Source organism: Mobula birostris, chromosome 1 (assembly GCF_030028105.1).
Source record: "Mobula birostris isolate sMobBir1 chromosome 1, sMobBir1.hap1, whole genome shotgun sequence".
Taxonomy (NCBI): domain Eukaryota; kingdom Metazoa; phylum Chordata; class Chondrichthyes; order Myliobatiformes; family Myliobatidae; genus Mobula; species Mobula birostris.
The window spans coordinates 69,804,950-69,827,834 of NC_092370.1; the positions used below are offsets into that span (position 1 = coordinate 69,804,950).

The window sequence follows — 22,885 nt, forward strand, 5'->3', positions numbered from 1 at the left end:
ACCCACAACTCCAATCTGCTAATTAAATTTGCCGATGACACTACATTGATTGGCCTTATCTCAAATAATAATGAGGCAGCCTACAGAGAGGAAGTCTTCACTCTGACATGGTGGTGTCAAGAAAACAACCTCCCCCTCAATGTTGCAAATATAAAGGAGCTGGTTGTGGACTACACTACAGGAGGAGTGGAGACAGACTAACCCCTATTGACATCAATGGATCTGGGATTGAGAGGGTGAACAGCTTTAAATTCCTCAGCATACACATCACCAAGGGTCTTACATGGTCTGTACGTACTGTTTGTGTGGTGAAAAAAGCGCAACAGTACTTCTTTTACATCAAACGGTTGAAGAAATTCGGCATGAGTCCCCAAATCCTAAAGACATTCTGCGGGGGCACAATTGAGAGCATCCTGACTGGCTACATCGCTGCCTGGTATGGGAACTGTACTTTCCTCAATCACAGCACTGTGCAGACAGTGGTGTGGACAGACCAGCGCATCTGTAGATGTGAACTTCCCACCATTCAGGACATTTACAAAGACAGGTGCGTAAAAAGGGCCTGAAGGATTATTGGGGACTTGAGTCGCCCCAACCACAAACTGTTCCAACTGCTATCATCTGGGAAACAGTACCACAGCATTAAAGCCAGGACCAACAGGCTCCAGAACAGCTTCTTCCACCATGTCATCAGACTGATTAATTCATGCTGATACAATTGTATTTCTATGCTATATTGACTGTCCTATTGTACATACTATTTATTACAAATTACTATAAATTGCACATTTAGATGGAGATGTAACGTAAAGATTTTTACGTATGTGAAGGATGTAAGAAATAAAATCAATTCAATTCAGGCTAATAGGGTTTATTAAAGCTGGTGACTTGAATATACAGCAATTAGACAAGCCAATAAGTAACTCTTAACTGAATAACACATATTACATGTAATGATGAACCATCAACAGTTTTGATAAGCAATTTCTTCGTTTTTTTAACTTTTTGAATCTGTATTCATAAGTTTCATTTTAATTACTTGAGTTCAAAAGTCAAGAGGGCATGTTGCGACTTTATAAAGCTCAGGTTACGCCATATCTGGAGTATCGGATATAGTTCTGGTTGTCTCACTATAGAAGAGATGTTGAGGGGATGTTGAGGGTTTGGAGAGGATGCAGAAGAGGTTTCCTAGGATGCTGCCAGGTTTAGAAGGCATGTGCTGTCATGGAGAGGCTGGATAAACTTGGGTTGTTTTCTTTGATTCATTGGAGGCTGAGGGGAGATCTGACTGAGATTATGAGAGGCAGAGACAGGTGTTTTGGTTTACTTTTTAGCTGGTTCAGCAGAACATTATGGGCCAAATAGCCTGTACCTCTTCTGTACTGTTCAATGTTCTATGTACATTGTCCATTATGTTACATTTAATGATAATTGTTCACTGTGCTCTTTGAAAGAATTATACAATCCAAATTTATGTATCTCACATTTGTATAAGAAAAAATGATGATAATAAAGCTCTGACTGAAATATTCCTGTATTAAAGTGGTACTGCAGTCTAATTTGTTAATACTTCAAAAACATATTTTCAGAGAGCATTTTAGATGCACAGGGCCATAGTATAAATATTTGATCATCAAAAATAATTCCTCTGTAAAAATAGCAATGTAAAACGCAGCAACTGTTGGATTTAAAATATTAAAATATTTTTTGTTTCTATTTTCTTTCTATTTAAGCAACCTCAACATTGAAAAAATAAGTGGTAAGTGGGGATTTTTTTTCAGATGTGCTGTATTCACTGGAGCAACAATTAAAACACAAAGATAAAATGGTGCTTCAAGGCAATGTGTGGTTTATATTTGCACAGTCTTGAAGATTTTAAATATTTTATTCATGTCTTGGAGAAATATGGGATTTAATATGCATTTTTCCTAACTAAAAGCCACAGAAAAATCCAAAATCAAATTATCTGACCTCTGGGGAGTTATTCTCACATAAGTTACACAGAACTGGGCATAAGTGATTTATAAGAAGTTGAGACAGAACTGAAAGTTTGAAATACTTACACGTCTATTCACTGAGCAATATTTTGTTGGTGTATAATTGGAACAAAGACAGGAAAGGGTGTAAAGGTAAGCAGATGATTTTTCTCACCAGATACATCTCCATTGAGTGACCCAGGAGTACGGATTGGGATGATTTTGTTTGTTACATACAAAAGGCCTGGATTTGGCATAGAGAGTACAGATAATTTCTTTCACCACTTCAACATGTTTCAAAACATTTTACAGTTTTAAAGCACATTCGCAGTTGTAAAAGTTGAACATAACAGCAGTTTTAGAAAATAACCCAAATTTGAATGTGTTGTCATTTAAAAGGTGGAATGAGAACCTGCAAATTCTAAGACAAGTAAAAGAACAATGGAAACATGATTTGTAGATACAAAAATTATATACCAATCAGGATTTAAAATCTTTGAGATATCCAATATCCACCCTAATTTAGCATTAGCTGAGAAGAAAAATGCAGAATTTCCTTCAGGAGTTTGGATTGTGTCAAAGTTGAGTGCATTTTCTCCACTCTGAGGAAGGTTTGTTTGGTTAAATAACTTGAATCGACTTAAACAAATTGCGAACTGTTTGCAATAACAGTTACTTGTCAACTCCACTAATAGTATTATCACATGTACTTCTAGTCCTCAATTGATTTTCTGTAGCAGAATTCAAAAGATGCCATCATATGCTTTAATGGACAATATGAAATGGAATATTTATTTCACTCAATTTGGAAAAATAAAAAGGTGACACTTATTGCAGCTGAATCCTAAAAATTGATTTGAAATTTGATTGTTCTCATTTTGCTTACACACCTGTATAAATAACTACAGAAATAACTGAACAAATTGCACTATTGGTACATCAAATGCAGTTGACTTCATGAAATTATTGGGAAATATTTTTTACTGTTGATATAATTGCTTTGACGCCTATAAAATTATTTAAATAGGAACATACAAGGGAAAATGGATTTTTATAGAGGAAGGCTGGAAATATAAGTCTGCTACCTCATTGTCTAAAACAAAACTATGTTTCTCTTTCAGAGTTCTTTTCTCAACATTTAGGAGAGTATGAAAATGTCTTGGCAGCTCTAGAGGATTTGAATATTTCTATATTAAAAGCAATGGACAAAACTAAGAAAGTAAGTATTTAGTTTATTATTCAAAGCATTGATAATAGAGGTTAAGCAGACCTTTAAATCCCAAAATCTAAACTTTACAAGAAAAATTGGGCAGAATATTTGTGCTACTATTAGAGCCACTGCTTCACAGCTCAAGTTATCTGGGTTCGATCCTAACCCTAAGTGCTGACTGTGTGGGATTTGCATGTTCTCCTATGACAAGAGTTTTTCTGAGATCAGTATTTCTACCCACATTCCAATGGTATGTAAGTTTGTAGGTTAGTTAGCCATATAGGTGGGTGAGCGGTAAAATCTGTAGAATGTTGGTGGGGGAACACAATGGGATAAGTGCAAGTGGTTGGTGTTTCACACAGACTCAGTGTGTCATGTGGTCTTTTTCTTTCCTTATGACTCTGATTTTGAAAAATAATTCTACCAAAAGCAAAATCTCAGGATAAGTGGCCATCCTTATGATGAGTATTATTTTCAAAGAATTGCTGGTTGGATGACAAAGCACAGTTGATTTGCAACAGCTTATCACCCATATCAAACTATATTGAGCTTAAATTATATGCTAACATTAGTTTGCCTTATCATACAGTATTTTGTTATTGAATCATCGCACAATTATATTGCTACCTTTCCTCACTTTGGAAAATTGATTATATGATCATCTTTGGACAGTGATATGCAAACACAGACCTATGGAGGAGTAATTTTCAGAGCACCCACCTAGTATTAAAACTATTTACAGATACCACAAAACATTATTGGATTACTAACTGAGCTCTTTGCGCTGACATTCTAGTTCCTCGCATCATAGCAACATTCTTGGACTGGCAGCCAGAATACCCACCTGTCCAGAATGAACAAGAGAGCAGTGATTGCCTCTGTGCCATTAAGATCTGGAGCAGAACAGTCCTAGTTACACACAAACTGGACTTCAATAAGCAAGTTATAGATAAACGTCTAACAATAGAAATATTGACAGGCTCTCCCACCACGTTGAAGATGATTTAAAAATAGACTAATTGGATGCTAATTAGCTCAATGGAATGTGTCTGTTTTTTGTGGACAGGCTAGAGCTAGGTATTTTTCAACATTGATTTATGACTGCCAGTGTAACAACTGTTCTGGTTCTGGTTCATTAAACAATGGCTATGATGGTGGTGCAGCTGAGATAAAGCAGCCATTTTACAAAATATGCTATACCCTTGTCTTTGACATTCTTGTATATGCATGCCCCTGTTGTTAATGTTCTTTGAGTTTCCTCCCTCTATCAATGGTTGAATTGTCCACCGCCATTCATGGCTAACAGGACCTCCAGGCTTTGATCTGATCTGTCAATTGTGGGATCACTTAGCTCTCCTACATGCTGCCCATGCTGTAAAGCGCGTATATCATCATGCCTTGCAGCCTCACCAAGATGGAGTCTCATTTTTAAGTACTGCTTCTGGAATACCCTTTATAATGTTCATTGAACCAAAGTTGATCTGCTGGCTTGATGGTTAAAATAGAATGAGGCACCTGCAGTGCATTTCGCTGTTCAAAGAAGTTGCTTCAGATCATTCAGAAAACAACAGATGTTTCTTTACAACCATCATATTTGTGGAGCCATGAAGTCATTAGCAGATGCAAGCACATTTAAAATCTTCTGGGATTGACAGCTGATGCAGCATTGAGGCTAACCAATTTCTTGAACTCCCAACAGAGCTCTGCAGACAATAGCACTGAGAAGCATACTGTATAAATAATCTGAACAACTTTTTAAATCTGTATCATAAATTTATATTGCTTTTTTTTGTTTCTAGCCAAAGCTGTTGTAAATAAACTATTTATATAATTTACCCCAAGTTAGATAAACCTTAGTGAGTAATTATTGGAAGGTAATCCTGGCTCTCCTCTCTGCATTGAGCAAAGTTTAGAAGATTTTGTTACTGACATTATTGTATAGATTTAATTTGATCGGGAGTATTGTTTCTAATTTAATTTTTTTACTGCCAAAGAAACTGGTATTGTTTATCAATATATTTTTTAAATCTTTCTACCTTGTGTAAGAAAAGAATGTGACAAAAATGTTGTCATGCCCTTGTGTGTTGTTGAAGTTGCTCACAACCAGACAAGGATATATTCCATCATACTCTCGACTACAGATTTAGGAAGACCGGAGCCAAGACAGTCATTATTGAATATTTGCTGTAGTAGCTGCTGCATATATCTGACTGAGCTCATGTTTTTGACTAGAGAAGTAGCAACCAAAGCCATGATAAATTTCAATCCCATAGCATCTTGAATGTAGCAAAATGGCACTAGCCACCTTGGGGGAAGAATTACTGAATAGAATTTGCACCAACCAACAGAAAAAGGTTTTCAGGCGATTGATTATAAGATGCAGTCATATATAAAGTTTTAATGAGAGAGTGATGGGAAGACAAGTTTTAAGAAGTAAACTCCAGATCTTAAGGTCCAGGCAGCTGAGGGCAGAACCGTACAAACATAGAAATGACCTCTTTACCCTGCTGCATCTTTGCTAACCTTTTTTGCTCATCTGTGCTAAGCCATTATTGATGAACTAATTAAACCTGGAAAAAGCCCCAAACGTCACATTACATGGGTCCTCTAATAACAAAACAAATGAGCACAGCATCCATAAAGCACAACACTTGGTCACCAGATATCACAGCAAAAAGGCCACCAGTTGTTTCAACATATGACCTACCTTATCTGCTCAGTGAGCTAGGAGGAAAACTGGGACATAAACCAACTGTGAAGGAAATCATTTTGCACTGTATTGAGAAACAAATAAAATCTCATTAATAAGATGGAATCATCCTCAAACAAAAGTTCATCTTATTCCTAATCCAATGACACTTTCATTTTTTTTTCAATCTTATGGCCCATTTCTTCTACTTATCCAGCCTCTTACCCGTTCCCTTCCATTACTCCACACATTGTCATTTCTCTTTACCATATCATTCCTTATATCATTTTCTCTTTTCTGTATTTGATAAATAATTAAAATGCACAGCATAAAGTTGATTTGAGAAACACTGAGCAACACACACAAAATGCTGGAGGAACTCAATAGGGCAGGCAGCGTCTATGGTGGGAGGGGGAAGTATAGTCAATATTTCAGGCCGAGACCCTTCAGCAGGACTGGAGGAAAATAAAGCTGAGGAATAGAGTTAAAAGCTGGGGGTGGGGGCAGGTGAGAGAGAACCATCAGGTGATAGGTGAAACTTGGAGGCAGAGGGATGAAGTAAAGAGCTGAGACGTTGATTGGTGAAAGAGACAGAAGGCCATAGAAGAAAGCAAAAGGGGGAAGGAGCAGCAGAGGGAGCTGATGGGCAGGCAAGGTGATGAGGTGAGAAGTGGAAAAGGGGATAAGTAATGGAGAATGGGGATGGGGTTGGGGGGCGTTACTGAAAGTTTGAGAAATCGATGTTCATGTCATCAGGTTGTAGGCTACCCAAATGGAATATAAGGTGCTGTTCCTCCAACTTGAGTGTGGCCTCATGGCTATGGTAGAGGAGGCCATGGATTGACACGTCAGAATAGGAATGGGGAATGAAATTAAAATGGGTGGCCACTGGGAGATCCTGTTTTTTCTGATGGCTGGACGTAGGTGCTCGGTGAAGCACTCTCCCAGTCTACATCGGGTCTCACCGATGTACAGGAGGCCACACTGCGAGTACCAAACACAGTAAATGACCCCAACAGATTCACAGGTGAAGTGGCGCCTCACCTGGAAGGGCTGTTTAGGGCCCTGGATGCTGGTGAGGGGGAGATTTAGGGGCAGGTGAAGCATTTGTTCCGCTTGCAAGGATAAGTGCCAGGAGGGAGATCAGTGGGGAGGGACGAATGGGCAAGAGTTTTGCTTAGGGAGCCTGCTCCTACACCACCTCCCTCACTACTATCCAAGGCCCTAAACAGTCCTCCCAGGTGAGCGACACCTCATATTCTGTTTAGATACCTGCCAACCTGATGGCATGAACAGTGATTTCTCAAACTTCCACTAATGCCCCCCAACCCCACCCCCCAATTCCCGTTCCCTCTTCCCTCTCTCACTTCATCTCCTTGCCCACCCATCGCCTCCCTCTGATGCTCCTTCCCCCTTTTTCTTTCTTCCATGTCTTCTGTCTCTTTCACCAATCAACTTCTCCGCTTTGTACTTCATCCCACACCCTTTAGGTTTCACCCATCACCTGGAGGTTCTCTGTCTCCTCCCCCCAGCTTTTAAATCTACTCCTCAGATTTTTTTTTTCTCTCCAGTCCTGCTGAAGGGTTTCGGCCCAAAACGTCAACTGTACTTTTTTTTTCCCATAGATCCTGCCTGGCCTGCTGAATTCCTCTAGCATTTTGTGTGTGTGTGTGGCTTGGATTTCCAGCATCTGCAGATTTTCTGTTGTTTGAGAAACACTGATGTGCCCTTGATGCTGACTGTGATGCCCTCCTATCTTGGGAATTCATCAATAGTGAGGACTCAATATCATATTAATGCATTAATTTCAAAGAAAACCTATGCAGATATTGTCCTTTGCAGAGCTTGCAGAGCTCTCTGGATCTTAATGCTTACAGCAGATTGATCAGCTGGCACTGATGTGGTAGGACAAGAGCCCTATAATATTAACTGTTATAGGAAAAAAAACAACACTTGGACAATCCCCTGTTGACATCAGTGCACACAAGAAAATTCCCAAATTTCTTTGCTAAACCTGGTAGCGCACTACCCCCTGAAATATTTTACAACATTCAAAGTAAATTTATTATCAAGGTATGTGGTGTGAGTCAAAGTACATGTATTTTGCATATACAACTCTGAGATTCATTTTCTTGTGCACATGCTCAATAAATCAGTAGAATTATAACCGTAGCAGAATCAATGAAAGACTGCACCATCTTGGAGTTTCTACCTGTGTGTAAGAAACAGCGAACTGTGCAAGGACAGAAGAAGATTAATATATAAGCAATAAATATTGAAAACTTGAGATGGAGTCCTTGAAAGTGACTCCATATGTTGTGGGAACATTTCAATGATGGTGTGAGTGAAGTTATCCCCTTTGGTTCAAGAGCCTGATGGTTGAAGGGTAGTAACTGTTCCTGAACCCGGTGGTGAGAGTCCTGAGGCTCCTGTATCATCTTCCAGATGACAGCAGAAAGAAGAGAGCATGACCTGGGTGGTGGGGATCCCTGATGATGGATGCTGCTTTCCTATGGCTGGGTTTCATGTAGATGTGCTCAATGGTTGGGAGTGCTTTACCTGTGATATACGGGGCCAAATCCACTACTTCTTATAGGATTGTCCATTCAAGGACATTGGTGTTTCCATTCCAGGCTGTGATGCAGCCAGTCAATATACTCTCCATCGCACATCTATATAAGATTGTCAAAGTTTTAGATATCCTGCCGAATTTTCCCAAACTCCTAAGGAAGTAGAGGTGCTGCTGTATTTTGATTGTAATTGCACATACGTGCTGGGCCCAGGACAGGTCCTCTGAAATAATATCACCGAGAAGTTTAAAGTTGCTGACCTTCTCCATCTCTGATCCTCAGATGAGGACTGGCTCATGGACCTCTGGTTTCCTTCTCCTAAAGTCAATAATCATCTCCTTGGTCTTGCTTACAAAGAGTAAGAGGTCGTTGTTTTGGCACCACTCAGCCAGATTTTCAATTGCTCTCCTATAGTAGTCATACTTTATTGATTCCGAGGGAAATTGGTTTTCGTTAGTTGCACCATAAATAATTAAATAGTAATAAAACCATATATAATTAAATAGTAATATGTAAATTATGCCAGGAAATAAGTCAAGGACCAGCCTATTGGCTCAAGGTGCCTGAACCTCCAAGGGAGGAGTTGTAAAGTTTGATGGCCACAGGCAAGAATGACTTCCTATGACGCTCAGTGTTGCATCTCGGAGGAATGAGTCTCTGGCTGAATGTACTCCTGTGCCTAATCAGTCCATTATGTAATGGATGGGAGATGTTGTCCAAGATGGCACGCAACTTGGGCAGCATCCTCTTTTCAGACACCACTGTGAGAGAGTCCAGTTCCATCCACACAACATCACTGGCCTTACGAATGAGTTTGTTGATTCTGTTGGTGTCTGCTACCCTCAGTCTGCTGCCCCAGCACACAACAGCAAACATGATCACACTGGCCACCACAGACTCGTAGAACATCCTCAGCATCGTACGACAGATGTTAAAGGACCTCAGTCTCCTCAGGAAATAGAGATGGCTCTGTCCCTTCTTGTAGACAGCCTCAGTGTTCTTTGAGCAGTCCAGTTTATTGTCAATTCATATCCCCAGGTATTTGTAATCCTCCACCATGTCCACACTGACCCCCTGGCTGGAAACGGGGGTCACCGGTGCCCCCTAATATGCTAATTTAGTCTTCACCTTTGATTTAACTAATGACAGCGATGTCGTCAGAAAATTTGCATATGATATTGGAGCTGTGAGCCACATAGTCATAAGTATAAAGCGAGTAGAGCAGGGGGCTAAGCACACAGCCCTGTGGTGCACCTGTGCTGTTAGAGATGGTGTAGAAGATCTTGTTGCCAACCCAAACTGACTGGAGTCTGCAAGAGAGGATATAGATGAATCAATTGCACCAGGAGGTATTGTGGCCAAGGTCTTTGAGTTTATTGATTAGTTTTGAAGATGTGATGTTATTGAATGCTGAGCTGAAGTCGATAAAGAGTATCCTGATGTATGCATCTTTGCTGTTCAGATGTTCCAGGGTTGAGTGAAAAGCCAATGAAATAGCAGCCTCTATGGATCTGTTGCTCCGATAGATCCACTCCAATTTGCCTGTCTTTTCTCAAGCAGGAATTGATATGTTTCATCACCAATCTCTCAAAGCACTTCATCACTGTGGATGTAAGTGCTACTGGATGATAGTCATTGAGGCAGATCACTATGCTCTTCTTGGGCTCCAGTATAATTGAAGCCTGCTTGAAGTAGGTGACTGCCGATGCAAGAGATTCAAGATCTCCGAACACTCCAGACAGTTGATCAGTGTAGATCTCTAGTACTTGGCTTGATACCCTGTCTCGGCCAGACACTTTTCACGGGCTTTTGTTTTTCATAGGAGTGATATATAAAATTGTACATTGGGGTACAAGATATAATTAGGGCATGTAACCAAACAACCTTTTTAAAAAAAGAGGTAGAAGGATGAGTTTAAGGGAGAGATTTACAGACCTTAGAATTTGACAGTAAGGCCATAGTTACCAATGCTGAGTGATTGAATTTGAAGTTAATAAACAAATCATTGCCTGGGGAGTAGTGAGGGTGTAACTGAGAACATCTTTGATCTTCACAATAATTAGCTGGAAAAGCTTTCTGGTCATCCCATGTGAAATGTCAAATTGCTGTCTAAAAACCTAGAGGTAATGTCAGGGGTGTGCTGATTAAATTGACTGAGTATTGTAAGGTTACATGCGGAAATTGGCACTGCTTTTACGGTAGGTGTTAGCAAAAGGCAATGTGTAGGTGGAAAATAGGAGGAACCATGAATATATGTTTGTATTGCACCTTTTGAATTTGCTTAAAAGCTGTGTACAATATGACCTAGTGGGTTGAATTTCCTCATTTGTATTAGAAATTCATTGACATCTTAAGAAATGGTATTTATTTTTACATTTGGTAAGGAGTAAAGTAACTGAACACGCATCTAGTGAAATAAAGATCTGCCTTTAAAATACTGAGAGCTCTAAATTCAACAAGAACCAGAATGAAATGGGCATAACGGTAAGCCATTTAGCAAGGCAGAGAACTGCACCCAATGTACATAGGCATCTGTCTTGGCCAGCACCAAATTTTCTGGTTTGTTTGGAAGTTCCCCAACCATATCGCAGCCACCACCTTGCGACCAGACATTGTCCTAGTGTCTGAGTCGACTATGCAAGTGGTGCTGCTGGAGCTGACAGTCCCATGGGAAGATAGCTTGGAAGCGGCCTTTGAAAGGAAGCTCTCCAAGTACGCAGGACTGGTCAGCAACTGTCAGCAGGCTGGATGGAGAGCGAGGTGTCTCCCAGTGGAGGCTGGTTGTAGGGAATTCGTAGCCCATTCTTTAGTTAGAGCCTTCAGCATTTTAGGCATCAAGGGAGGGAGGAAGAGGAGAGCCATCTGCAGTACCACCGATGCGGCAGAGAGGGCCTCAAGATGGCTGTGGCTCAAAAGAGGGGAGCCATGGAGTCATAAGTAGCTAGCCATCTGGACACAAGCTGGGGTCTGATCAGCCCCGGCTGGGTCACCTGGAGGAGGTTGTATGATGTTGAAAGACCCGAAACACCCGATGATTCCAGGAACATCACTGAAGATGGGCCCAGAAGCATCAAGAGATGTATGTACACAGCGGTAAACTGCAAGAAATTAACAAATTTGCAATGTGTAAATGAAGCTCATTACTGACTCATCTGTGTAAGTAATGATAATATTCTAAAACTTATCTGTGTGTATTCCTGTGGATTAGTTAAAAACATGCTGATAGACCTCACTAAATAATTTTATCTTAAATGACAGTATAAAGGTTAGTTGACTACAAGTTTGATTTATAAACACAAGATCAATAACAAAATGCAATACTGGTAATGAATTGAAGTAATACCTTGTAAGTATCTCTCCACAAAATTTAACACATATGATTCAGTGCGCTGACAAGCCTATGTTTGTGCTACAGTGATAATTGACAAATACTGGCCTTCCCCTTTAAACATTACAACATTTTGATCACAATTTTAGTCACATTCACAGAGAAGGTCAGTGTCATCAACCAACTTCACACATCTTGTTAGTTTTTCGTGATAGAAAACTGGTCAGATGACTCGTGCTGTAAAAAGCTGAAACTGAATTTTCTTAGAATAGCCACTGCAGCTTAAAATACTGCATTAACTTATCTATAAAATTATATGGTACTGAAACATGGTAATTTAGTTTATTGCTGATTCTAATTGCATAGTTCAAATTCAAATCTACGTTTAATTGTCATTCAACCATACAGGAGCACCCATGAATACAGCCAAATGAAACAGCATTGTTCCAGGATCAATGTGCAAAGCACAATATCAACAATCAGGTACAGTGCAAGGCATGTGTAGGACATAAAAGATGGCAGTAAAATATAGTCACACAAAAAATATATACAATTGAAATCCATGAGTGTTGCAGCAGTCTGCAGTCAAACATAATACAGCTTGCCTTCTGCCGAGCAGTCATGGAGTGTGAGTAACACCAACTCCAGCATGGACACCACGCCACACCACCTTCAGCATTCCAGTGGAGCGCCGGACTCCGACGCCTCCCCTGGGCGGCTGCAAAAAGGCGACACCATGGCTTGAGGCCTGGTCCTTGCTACAACCGAGGCCACACAGCTCCCCCGCTGTCTGCCAGCTAACATTCACCAGTAAACCAATGAATCTGACTTGCAGCGTTCCTTGCCACCAGTGACCAAACGGGTCTTGTGATCACAAGAAAAGCGAGTAAGACCATCACTCGCTGTTAGACTGCACACCTTCTTCATGCACCGACGCCCTTCAGTCACAGGCAGCATCGTGGCCCACTTCAAAGTTCAAAGAAAGTTTTATTACCAAAGTAAATATATGTCATTATGTACAACCCTGAGATTTATCTTCTTGTGGGCACACTCAGTAAGTCTATGGAATAATAACTAAAACAGAATCAATGAAAGACCGTCCAATTGTGGCGTTCAATCAGACTGCAGAAGACAACAAACTGCGCAAGTATAAATATCGAGAATATGTGATGAAGAGTCCTTGAAAGTGAGTCTATTGTTTGGGCGACCATCTCAATGATGGGGCAAGTGAATTTATGCCCTTTTCTTCTAGAGCCTGATGGTTGAGGCTAAGACAGGTCCTCTGAAATAGTAACACCAAGGAATTTAAAGTTGCTACCCCTCTCCACCTTTGATCCTCAGATGAGGACTGGCTAATGAACCTCTGGTTTCCTTCTCCTGATGTCAATAATCAGTCCAGCTCCTTTAGTTTATCTGCCAATGAGCAACTTCCCGATAGGCTTTAAGTTCTTAATAACCAGCAGCATCTCATGATCGTAAAAAGTATATGTAAAACTGACAATAACACCTTTGGTTGACCCTACAGAAGTCGCTGCATCTGAGCACGCTGCCATCTTTCCTTAAGGTAAGTTGGTGGAGTATAAAGATGTAATAGACATCCAAGGAAGCACTTGTCAAAATTGTGCAGCCTGTACAATACATCAGACATAGTACTTTTTAAAGATTATGAGCATCAAGTTTTCATGGCTGCCAACTTAAAATTAAAGATTGGTTTTACCATATTAAGATTAACCATCACCCAATAAACAAGCGTTTGGGTTTCCATGCTGGGGTTGAGAATGCTCTGCAATTGAACTAAAACTAGTCCGAATAGTGCTTTGGACGTACAATTTATTTTGCAAAAACTGTCATCTGATCCAAGTATAACCTCTCCAGAACAGCACAGAGTTTCAAATTGCCAGCTGTAACTTTCAAATGCTGGTTGTCTGCTTAAAATAGCTTTGAATATGGTGATCAAAGGTCAAACCTGTTTTGAAAACCCAAAGCCAAATCAACAGAGGGAGCTGCACATTAATGTGAATTCATTAATGAAACAAAGCATTTGGAATTTTACAAATGAGGCCAGAAATCACTTGAGTAAAGAAATATTGATAAATTTATTCAATGCTTTTGCTAGACTATATTGACATCATGTGTGTATTTTTGAGCACTTCATTTCAGAAAGGAGATTAAAGTTGTATCGAATGCACAGTGTTGATTAAGTAAGATAATATGATTAAGAAACTATAATTATAGAGAAGACTTTGGAGACAGTCTACTTCCATCAGAATGGAGAAGACTAAGTGATGCTTTAACAAAATTATTAAGATCATTTAAGAGACTGAACAAGGAATTCTATTTCCTTTGGCTGACAAGTTATAATTTTAAATTGTCACTAAATTAGGTGGCATGATGGTGAAGCAGGTCTGCTGTCTCATAGCTCCAGACACTCCAGTTTGCTTTGGAGCCTGAATGCTGTTTGTATGGAGTTTGTATGTTTTCCTGGTTATTGCATGAGATTCCCCTAGGATTCACCAAGTCCTACCCTACTACTGTAAATTACCTTTATTGTAGGTAATTAGGAAAAATTACTAAAGAGGTGCCAATGGGCATGGGGTGGGATGACAGTTAGTGTAATGCTTTGTAGCATCTGTGATTGGGGTTCAATTCCTTCCATTGTCTGTAAGGAGTTTATGCGTTCTCCCCGTGATCCTGTGGGTCTCCTCCAGGTGCTCCAGTTTCCTCCCACATTCCAAAGACATACAGGTTAGTAAGTTGTGGGCATGCTATGTTGGCGCCACAAGCATGACTACACCTGTGGGCTGCTCCCAGTATATGCTTGGACTGTGCTGGTCCTTGACACATGTGACACATTTCACTGAATGTTTCATGTACAAAGCTAATTTTTATCATTGATTTTTTTAATACGAAGGAGAGTACATTGCAGGACTTTTGGACAATCAGGAGGGGGCAGTGGCAGTGATGCGAATGGTCTGTTTAGATGCATTATGGAGCCAGTGGGGAAAATAGCTTCTTTTTGTGTTGTACTGCTGGCAGATGGCCAGTTGAAAATGTGACATGCTGTTTTCCTACTTACTTTGTTTATGGCAACTTTGGGCACCTTGTTTCTAAAAGAAGAGTATAATCTGGGTATGCACAACTTGCATTAAGCACGGCAATATCACGAACTGTAGAGAAAATGCAGTTTTAAGGAGATTCACAACCTAAAATGAGGGAGGAGAGAGTTCAGTGATAAACACTAAGCAATTTATTCTCATGGTGCTGTTTTCTCAATGCTATTCTTGATCAGTTAAATATATAGTCAAATGCAAGTGTAGCTATTTCCAAGTTGAATTGTGCCATTCCAGAAATTTGACCAGGCTCTTCCAGTTGTCTACCATCCTTACATGATGACAGATGCACCTGGAATGAAATTGTTGTACAACAGTATTTTGCTCAAGAAGAAAGATCATGCCTAACCAAAAAGCAACCATGGTTAGTTACTTCAGGAACAATCCTGGTTTGTTTGCACTGCCACCTTTGCAAGTATATGATTTAAAGCGGACGTATTGGAACAGACAAGAGCCCAGTGCAGCCTAAACCAAGGCAGAACCGTTTAATATTTGAAATGTACTTTATTCCGGTACTTTCAAATTTGCTCCTTCTGCTTTTCTCCCCTGGCCTCCAAACTTAATCAGCACAATGGTGACCTCCAATTCCTCTTCTTCTCATCAATATTTTGATGGAAATATTAAATAATGTTAACAGTATTGAATCTCAAGGAGAGGTCTTTAGACTCTCCTTTGACAGAGGCAGTTATTGCCTTTCACTCTAGTTCCAGGGAAAAACATGGCTTATTGGCCCAAATCTGGACGTTGTCCTGATTAACACACACAAAATGCTAGAGGAACTCAGCAGGTCAGGCAGCATCTATGGAAATGAATAAACAATCGATGTTTCGGGTCCTGGCCCTTCATCAGGACTGAAAAGGAGGGGAGAAGCACTTTGTTCATTTATTCATTTCCATAGATATTCCCTGACCTGCTGAGTTCCCCCAGCATTGTGTGTGTGTGTGTGTTGCTCTGGATTTCCAGCATCTGCAGAATCTTTTGTGTAGATGTTATCTTACCTTTTTACTAGTGGCTTGCTATGTCCTTTCATAAATATGAATTTAGTCGCATGTAGACCAGACCAGTAGGTTTTCTTTCCTAAATGAATCAAATAGATTTTGAATTCCAACATCAAGGCTACTTTTTCGTGATTTATTCCAGATTTATTTAAATAATTGAATTTAAATTCATAAATAGCTATGTTGGGACTTCAACTCTGTCAAGAAATTCAACCCCAGGTTCAATTAATCGAATTTCAAAGGCAAAATGCAATATACTTGTGCCACCACACAGTACACTTAATAGTCCTCACAGGGGAGAATTTCTATTGTGCATTTATGCTCATATACTAGCTCAGAAATTATAAACATTTTAACATACTTTACGATATTGATTAAATGGTTTCCTTTGTTTTATCTATGATGAGGTGAAAAGTAGTACAGGACTTTATTTTACTTTCTTTGTATCTTTGTTATGCACGAACTGTTAGGCTAAACTAAATTGTGTCAATCTTTATTAAAGATACAGGTGTGTTAATTTGGTAATAAATTTCATAAAACATACCATTAACTATACTTCAACTTTACATCAATTAGAAAATTTTACCTATAGGTTAGGCTTCAACAATGTGCCTTCATTATAACTCAAGATGATTGTAGTGAGAAGTAGTTTAATTTAGAAGATAAATACACTTTATGTACAAACCTGTCTAATGTTTGATTTTCTGGGTTAGGTAATCACTGGCTTTACAATATGTCATCTTATTTACTTCTGTTCCACAATGATATTTTCACCGTTGATCATGAATGTAGTTTGCAGCTGTTGCTATAACGCTTCACTACAGTGAACATTTTACTTTTGATGGAAATTCTGAGGCCATGACAGATCACTATCCGTAGCTTTGAATCCACATGCAAAACAGAATCTGAATTCACGGGTACAACCTACAATTGTAATTGCATGTAAGAATGTCCAAAAGAATACCTGCAAAAATATTATGTCCATTGGATGCTGTCGTGATTTTTCATCTAGTTGAATGGAGTAGTCCTGGTGAAATGGAGAGATTGAAAACTGGGGAATGAATTAGAATGAGGGAGAAAGAAAAGCTTCTGTGAATCGTACAGATAATAATGCTCATTAAATCATAGGAGCAGATTTTTGACTACTTTCAGTCATGGAGATTAATGCAATCCCACATAGGGATGAGTTAATTATTGTGTCAGTGTAAATGTTGTCATCCTGCTCTATTAAGGGCCAGTGAAAATGAAGTTGTGGCACAAGTACAGGATTTATTTCCATCATGTGTCTCTGAGATGTCCTTCTTCCTGAACCATGGATTTCTCCCCCACCCCCCACTACCAGCATTAACAAAGTCATTGACTGCCTCTCATTAATTGTCTGCACCTCTGCTCTCATTCCTTCTCCTTGACAGAGAAATGTTCTTCACCTTCCAACCCGTCATCCTCCAAACTCAGCAAACATTTGCTGCAATTTCCATCTTCGATGAGATTCCACTCAAGATGTATCTTTCCCTTCTCTGGAATTTCAGCATTTTGAAATGATCTGATCCATGGTTGTCGTAAATTTTATTCAAGCAGTTGTAGATGAGTGTGTCCCCACAACATCAGTCTTCCCCAACCAGAAGATCTGCAATCTGCTGGGGGCCAAATCAGAGGCATTCATGTCTGGTGACTAAGAAATTTACAAGAGGTCCAGGTACGATCTCTGGAATGCCATCTCATGGGTGAAATGGCAATTCTGGTCTAAACTTGAATCAAAGAAGGTTGCTCCATAGTTGTGGTAGGGCTTGCATACTCATCATCATTGTCATTATAAGCCATGCTGTATGATGTAGGTGATCGTGGTCTTATGACCATGATTGTCCTTGGAAAGTTGTTCTACAGAAGTGGTTTGCCATTGCCTACTTCTGGACAGTGTATTTGCAAGACGAGTGACGCCTGCCATTATCAGTACTCTTCAGAAATCGTCTTCCTTGTGTCAGTGGTCACATAATCAGGACTTGTAATATGCACCACCTGCTCCCATGGCTTCATATGACCCAGTTCAGGGGTACTAAGCAGGTGCTACACCTTTCCCAAGGGCGACCTGTGGGCTAGCAGAGGAAAGGAACACTTTGCACCTCCTTTGGTAGAGACGTATCTCTACCCCACCACTGCCTTGAATACAAACCTCATAGAAAGTTACTGTAAATCAAGAGACATAGGCGACAAAAAAGCTCTGCTTTCCGATGAGCTCAATGCCTCCTATTCTCACTTTGACCATCAGAACATGAAGGAATCATCATCATCTCCCACAGTCCCCAATGATCCTGTGATTTCAGTCTCTGAGGATGATATGTGAGCAGCTTTCGGGAGGGTGAATTCATGTAAAGCATCCCGTCTAGACAGAGTACCTGGCCAAGTTCTAAAGACCTCTTCTGATCATGTGCTGGTGTGTTGACTGAGATCTTATAACCCTTGCTTTGTTGGTGTGTGGTACCCACCCATTTCAAGTAGGCTTCAATTATCCCAGTGCTCAAGAAGAATGTAGTGATCTGCCTCAATGACAATCATCCGGTAGCACTTGTATCCACAGTGATGAAATGTTTTGAGAAGTTGGTGATGAAATATATCAACTCCTGCCCGAGAAGCAACTTCAATCTGCTCCAATTTGTCTACCAAGGCAAAAGTCCACAGCAGTTGCGATCTCATTGGCTCTTTACTCAACCTTGGAACATCTGGACAGCAAAGATGCATAAATCATGATGCTCTTTATCAACTACAGCTTGACATTCAAAACCATCATTCCCCCAAAACTAATCAGTAAGTTTCAAGACCTTGGCCTCAATACCTCCTCGTGCAATTGGATCCCTGATTTTCTCATCTGCAGATCCCACTCAGTTCCGCTTTGCAACATCATCTCCTCTATGATCTCCATCAGCACAGGTGCACCACAAGGCTGTGTACTTAACTCCTGCTGTACTCGTTTTACACTTATGACTGTGTAGCTCTGCACAGCTGCAATGCCATATTCAAGTTTGCTGATGACACCACTGTCATAGGCCGTATCATCATCGTGACTATCCCTTGAGGTCGAGGATGATGGCCTTCGTTCTGTTGATCTATTTATGGGCTCTCAAGTGGTTTATGAGTCCAATCTTGGCTTTGAAAGTTCTTCCGCATTCAGGACAGGTAGTTCCAGATGGCAGATCGGGCCATATCAAAGGTGGTGACGAATCGGCATTTAGGAGGGAGATTGAAAATCTGGCTGAGTAGTGCCACAACATCCTCTTTCACAACATCATCAAGGCCAAGGAGCTGATTACTGACCTCAGGAGGGGGAAACCAGAGGCCCATGAGCCAGTCCTCATTGGAGGTGGAGAGGGTCAGCCATTTTAAATACCTTGGTATTATTATTTCGGAGGACCTGTCCTGGGCCCAGCTCATAAGTGCAATTACAAAGAAAGCACGGCAGTGCCTCTACTTCATTAGGAGTTGGCGAAAATGTGGCATGACATCTAAAACTTTGACAAGCTTCTCTAGATGCATATACTGACTGGCTGCATCACAGCCTGATATGGAAACACCAATGCCCTTGAATGTAAAAACCTACAAAAAGTAGTGGTACGGCCCAGTTAATCACAGGTAAAGCCCTCCCCACCATTAAGCACATCTACACGGTGTTGTCACAGGAAAGCAGCACTCATCATCAGGAATCCCCACGATCTAGGCCAGGCTCTCCTCTCATTGCTGCCATCAGCAAGAAGGTACAGGACCCTCTGGACTCACACCACCAGATTGAGAAACAGTTATTTCCCCTCAACCATCAAGCTCTTGAACAGAGGGTGAAAATTTACTCACTTTCACTTGCCCGTAGCGGTTACTTGAAAACAAATGAAACTGCTGAGTGACTGAGTACGGGAGTTAATACTGTATAACATGTTTCCAAATGACTGAACTCCAAGTCAACAAAAGTACATTCAATCCTTTATTATGAAACCAACAAAGACTAATGATATTATAGCAATTTTAAAAATCTAAGCAAAGGAAATTAGTGACGTAATAAAATAAAAATAATCAGCATTCAAATTAGCAAAATAAGTGGTCAACAAAAAATACCGTTCTCCAGTTTGGCCCTAACTAACAACTAACCTGAACCAAGACAAAGTGTGAATACACAGCTATGCTCATTTGATTCTACCATGGCCCAATCAACATGAGAAATTACAGTAACCCAAAATAAACACACAATACAAAATACAATACAGACAGAAAATATATAGATACATGGCTCCTACATCCTAGCCCATAATTATTACACTATAATAATTACAACTACATACTGCTAAAAATAGACATACAATCTTCAAGGATAAACATCTTAACATTTATGCAAATGTATTCTTTCTTCTTTCTTCTTCAAGTCATCTAGGCCAGAGGCTACCAGCACTTAGCCCAGTACAGAGTGATCTTTCCCACTACTCTCTGTCAAGTCACTCATGTAGTTCCTCAAAACTCCACCTCCTATGGAAGACAATTCTTTATTGTAGGCCTGTCCAGACAAGTGGTTTTGGTCTTGATGTGCACCTGCTGCACAAATCCTCTTCTGGCTGGAAAGACTTGAATGATTATTCCCATAATCCATGCATTTCAAGCCACTGAGTCGTCAACTTTTTTTTCTCTTGGGAGGAAATTACATTTTATACCTGACCATTTCTGACGCTCCTGTAGCTGTAGTAGGTGCTCTTTGACCCACCTTTTCCAAAAGAAGTTTGACATGTATTGGACCTGTTTCCAGCTATGACAAACATAAATGTTTTCCTTTTGAAACTCTTCTGGTGGTAAAGATGGTGAGGTCTTCAGAAGCAACAGATTGTCGTGGTGTTAGTGCTTCCAAATTATTGCAATCAAAAATGCTTTAGTAATTAAATGATCATTGATAATAGTCTCTGCTTCACAAAGGACCACGTGGAAACTTACTTCACCAAAACTTTGTACCTTCATGGTGGAATTGAGGACCTTTGTACAGATCTAACCAATCTCTCCTATATTCCTCCATGATGTGAACCAGCTGGAGGATTAAAAATCCACTTAATTCCTTTTTGAAGAAGAACATCACTGATCCATGAATGATTCTATTTCTTTGCCGCTTCTCTCAACTAATGCTCAGCTATGATAAAGTTTGTTACATTATCAGAGTACAGTTCACAAATCTGTCCTCGTCTTGCTATAAAGCGTTGAAGTGCATTAACAAAGGAACCTGTGTCTTAAGATGCCACTTCAAGGTGTACAGCTCATATAGCTAGACGGGTAAATATGACCCCATACCTATTCACTGTAAGCCTTCTGCTCATCACCTCAATAGATCTAAAGTAGTCCACTGCTGCATGTGTAAACGGTGGTTCATCTGGAAATATTTTTCTTTGGCAAAACTCAACGATCTCCATTTCAGGCTTTCTGAGCTCTTCCACCAAGAGACCACTTTTGCCAATCTGACTTTTGGCCTAGTCAACCTCTCTCTCTGAAGAATACCTTTGTTGTTTTTCATCCAAGTCAGACCGAGCAAGGGCAATGTTCAATTGATTCCTCTTCCAACTGAGAAACAAGAGCAGGTTCTTAAATCTAAGAATCCAGTCCACTGTCTTCCTCAAATGGGTCCAAGATGAGAAGTGACGGAGTATGCATGTTACTGCATCCACCTGTTCTTCAGTTTGCATGGCATTCATTGTATTATTCCTCTTGACTTCCAGATCATTTAACAGGGGTTCTCCAGAACAATCGGGATTCACAGGCCACCCCTTTTCAGGCTGAAGAAGATACTGAGGCCCTGACACCCATGTTTCATTCTTTGGGAACGCTTTCACCTTCAACCCTCTAGAGGCCACATCTGCTGGGTTGCTTGAAGTATTTACATGCCTCCATTGAGATGCATGTGAGACCTTAAGAATTTCAGGAGCTGTGCTTGCAACTAAAGTTCAGAACCTGAAAGTTTCATTCTTGATGTACTTCAGCACAGAAGTAGTATCAGTTCAAAAAACTGAGTTATGAAGCTGCATGAGTTATGACTTCTTCCTCCACAATGTGTCCATACAGCACATTATAGTAGCTATGAGTTCCATATAGAGGATGGAAGCTAGCTTCAACAAAGCAACCCTAGAGTTTCCCATGATAAAAGCACTATGCACCTGAGAGTGCATGTTGTGCAACAATAGGTAGGTCCCTACTCCATAGTCATCTTCACGTGAGTCTGTAAAGTGAGACAGCTGTGCAGTAGTAACTTCTCTCAAATCCAGGGGTTTAAAACATCTAACAACCTGGAGGTCTTCCAACTGGCAGAGTTCTTTCAGCCAGCTTGTCCACTCATGAGCAGCTGATGTTGGTATAGTGTCATCCCAGCCAAGCTCTTTCTTTCATAAATCTTGTAGGATCTTCTTAGCAGATAGCACCACTGGAGTCGAGATTCCTCGAGGATCATAGATAGAAATAACTGTGGAGAAGATCCCCCTTCTAGTGAGTCATCCATCTTGGATCATGATCTTAAACTTGAAAGTATCAGACTGCATGCACTATTGCACATCCAGTAATTTCTCCACCTAAGGTATGTATATCTTGATCCAGATCCAAATCCTTCATGTCTTTGGCTCTTTGCTCTTCTGGTATGGCAGCTACCACTCTATCTATTGCTTATCTACTTTGTAAGTTGAAAGCTGCCTTTAGCACAAATTGATACAAAGTCATAATAGAGAAACACCACTTCTTCCTCAGAGGACACTGACATAAGCAGTCATCAACATAGAGGCAATGCAAAACCTTATCTACCATCTCTCAGCTGAAACGTACTTCATAATCTTCTGCACATTTCCTAACAGCAAAGTTGTCATGGCTCGGCGATGAAAGTGATGAACCACCATTCTAAAGTCCACTATATCTTGGCTGCAGTCACCATCAGGCCACCAGTGAAACCTCGGTAGATCTGCAACTTCCACAGGTACTGTAACCTGATGAAACATTGTTTCAATATCTGC

General features: G+C 40.3%; 1 protein-coding gene across 1 annotated transcript in view; it reads left to right on the forward strand.

The window, feature by feature from the left end:
- The window catches only part of necab1 (N-terminal EF-hand calcium binding protein 1), a 129,844-nt gene that overhangs the window by 42,685 nt on the left and 64,274 nt on the right, over positions 1–22,885 (forward strand). Inside the window, exons 4-5 of the mRNA XM_072262329.1 lie at positions 1,734–1,759; positions 3,098–3,195. Of these exons, the coding sequence (XP_072118430.1) occupies positions 1,734–1,759; positions 3,098–3,195 (124 nt within the window). The remainder of the gene's footprint in view (positions 1–1,733; positions 1,760–3,097; positions 3,196–22,885) is intronic.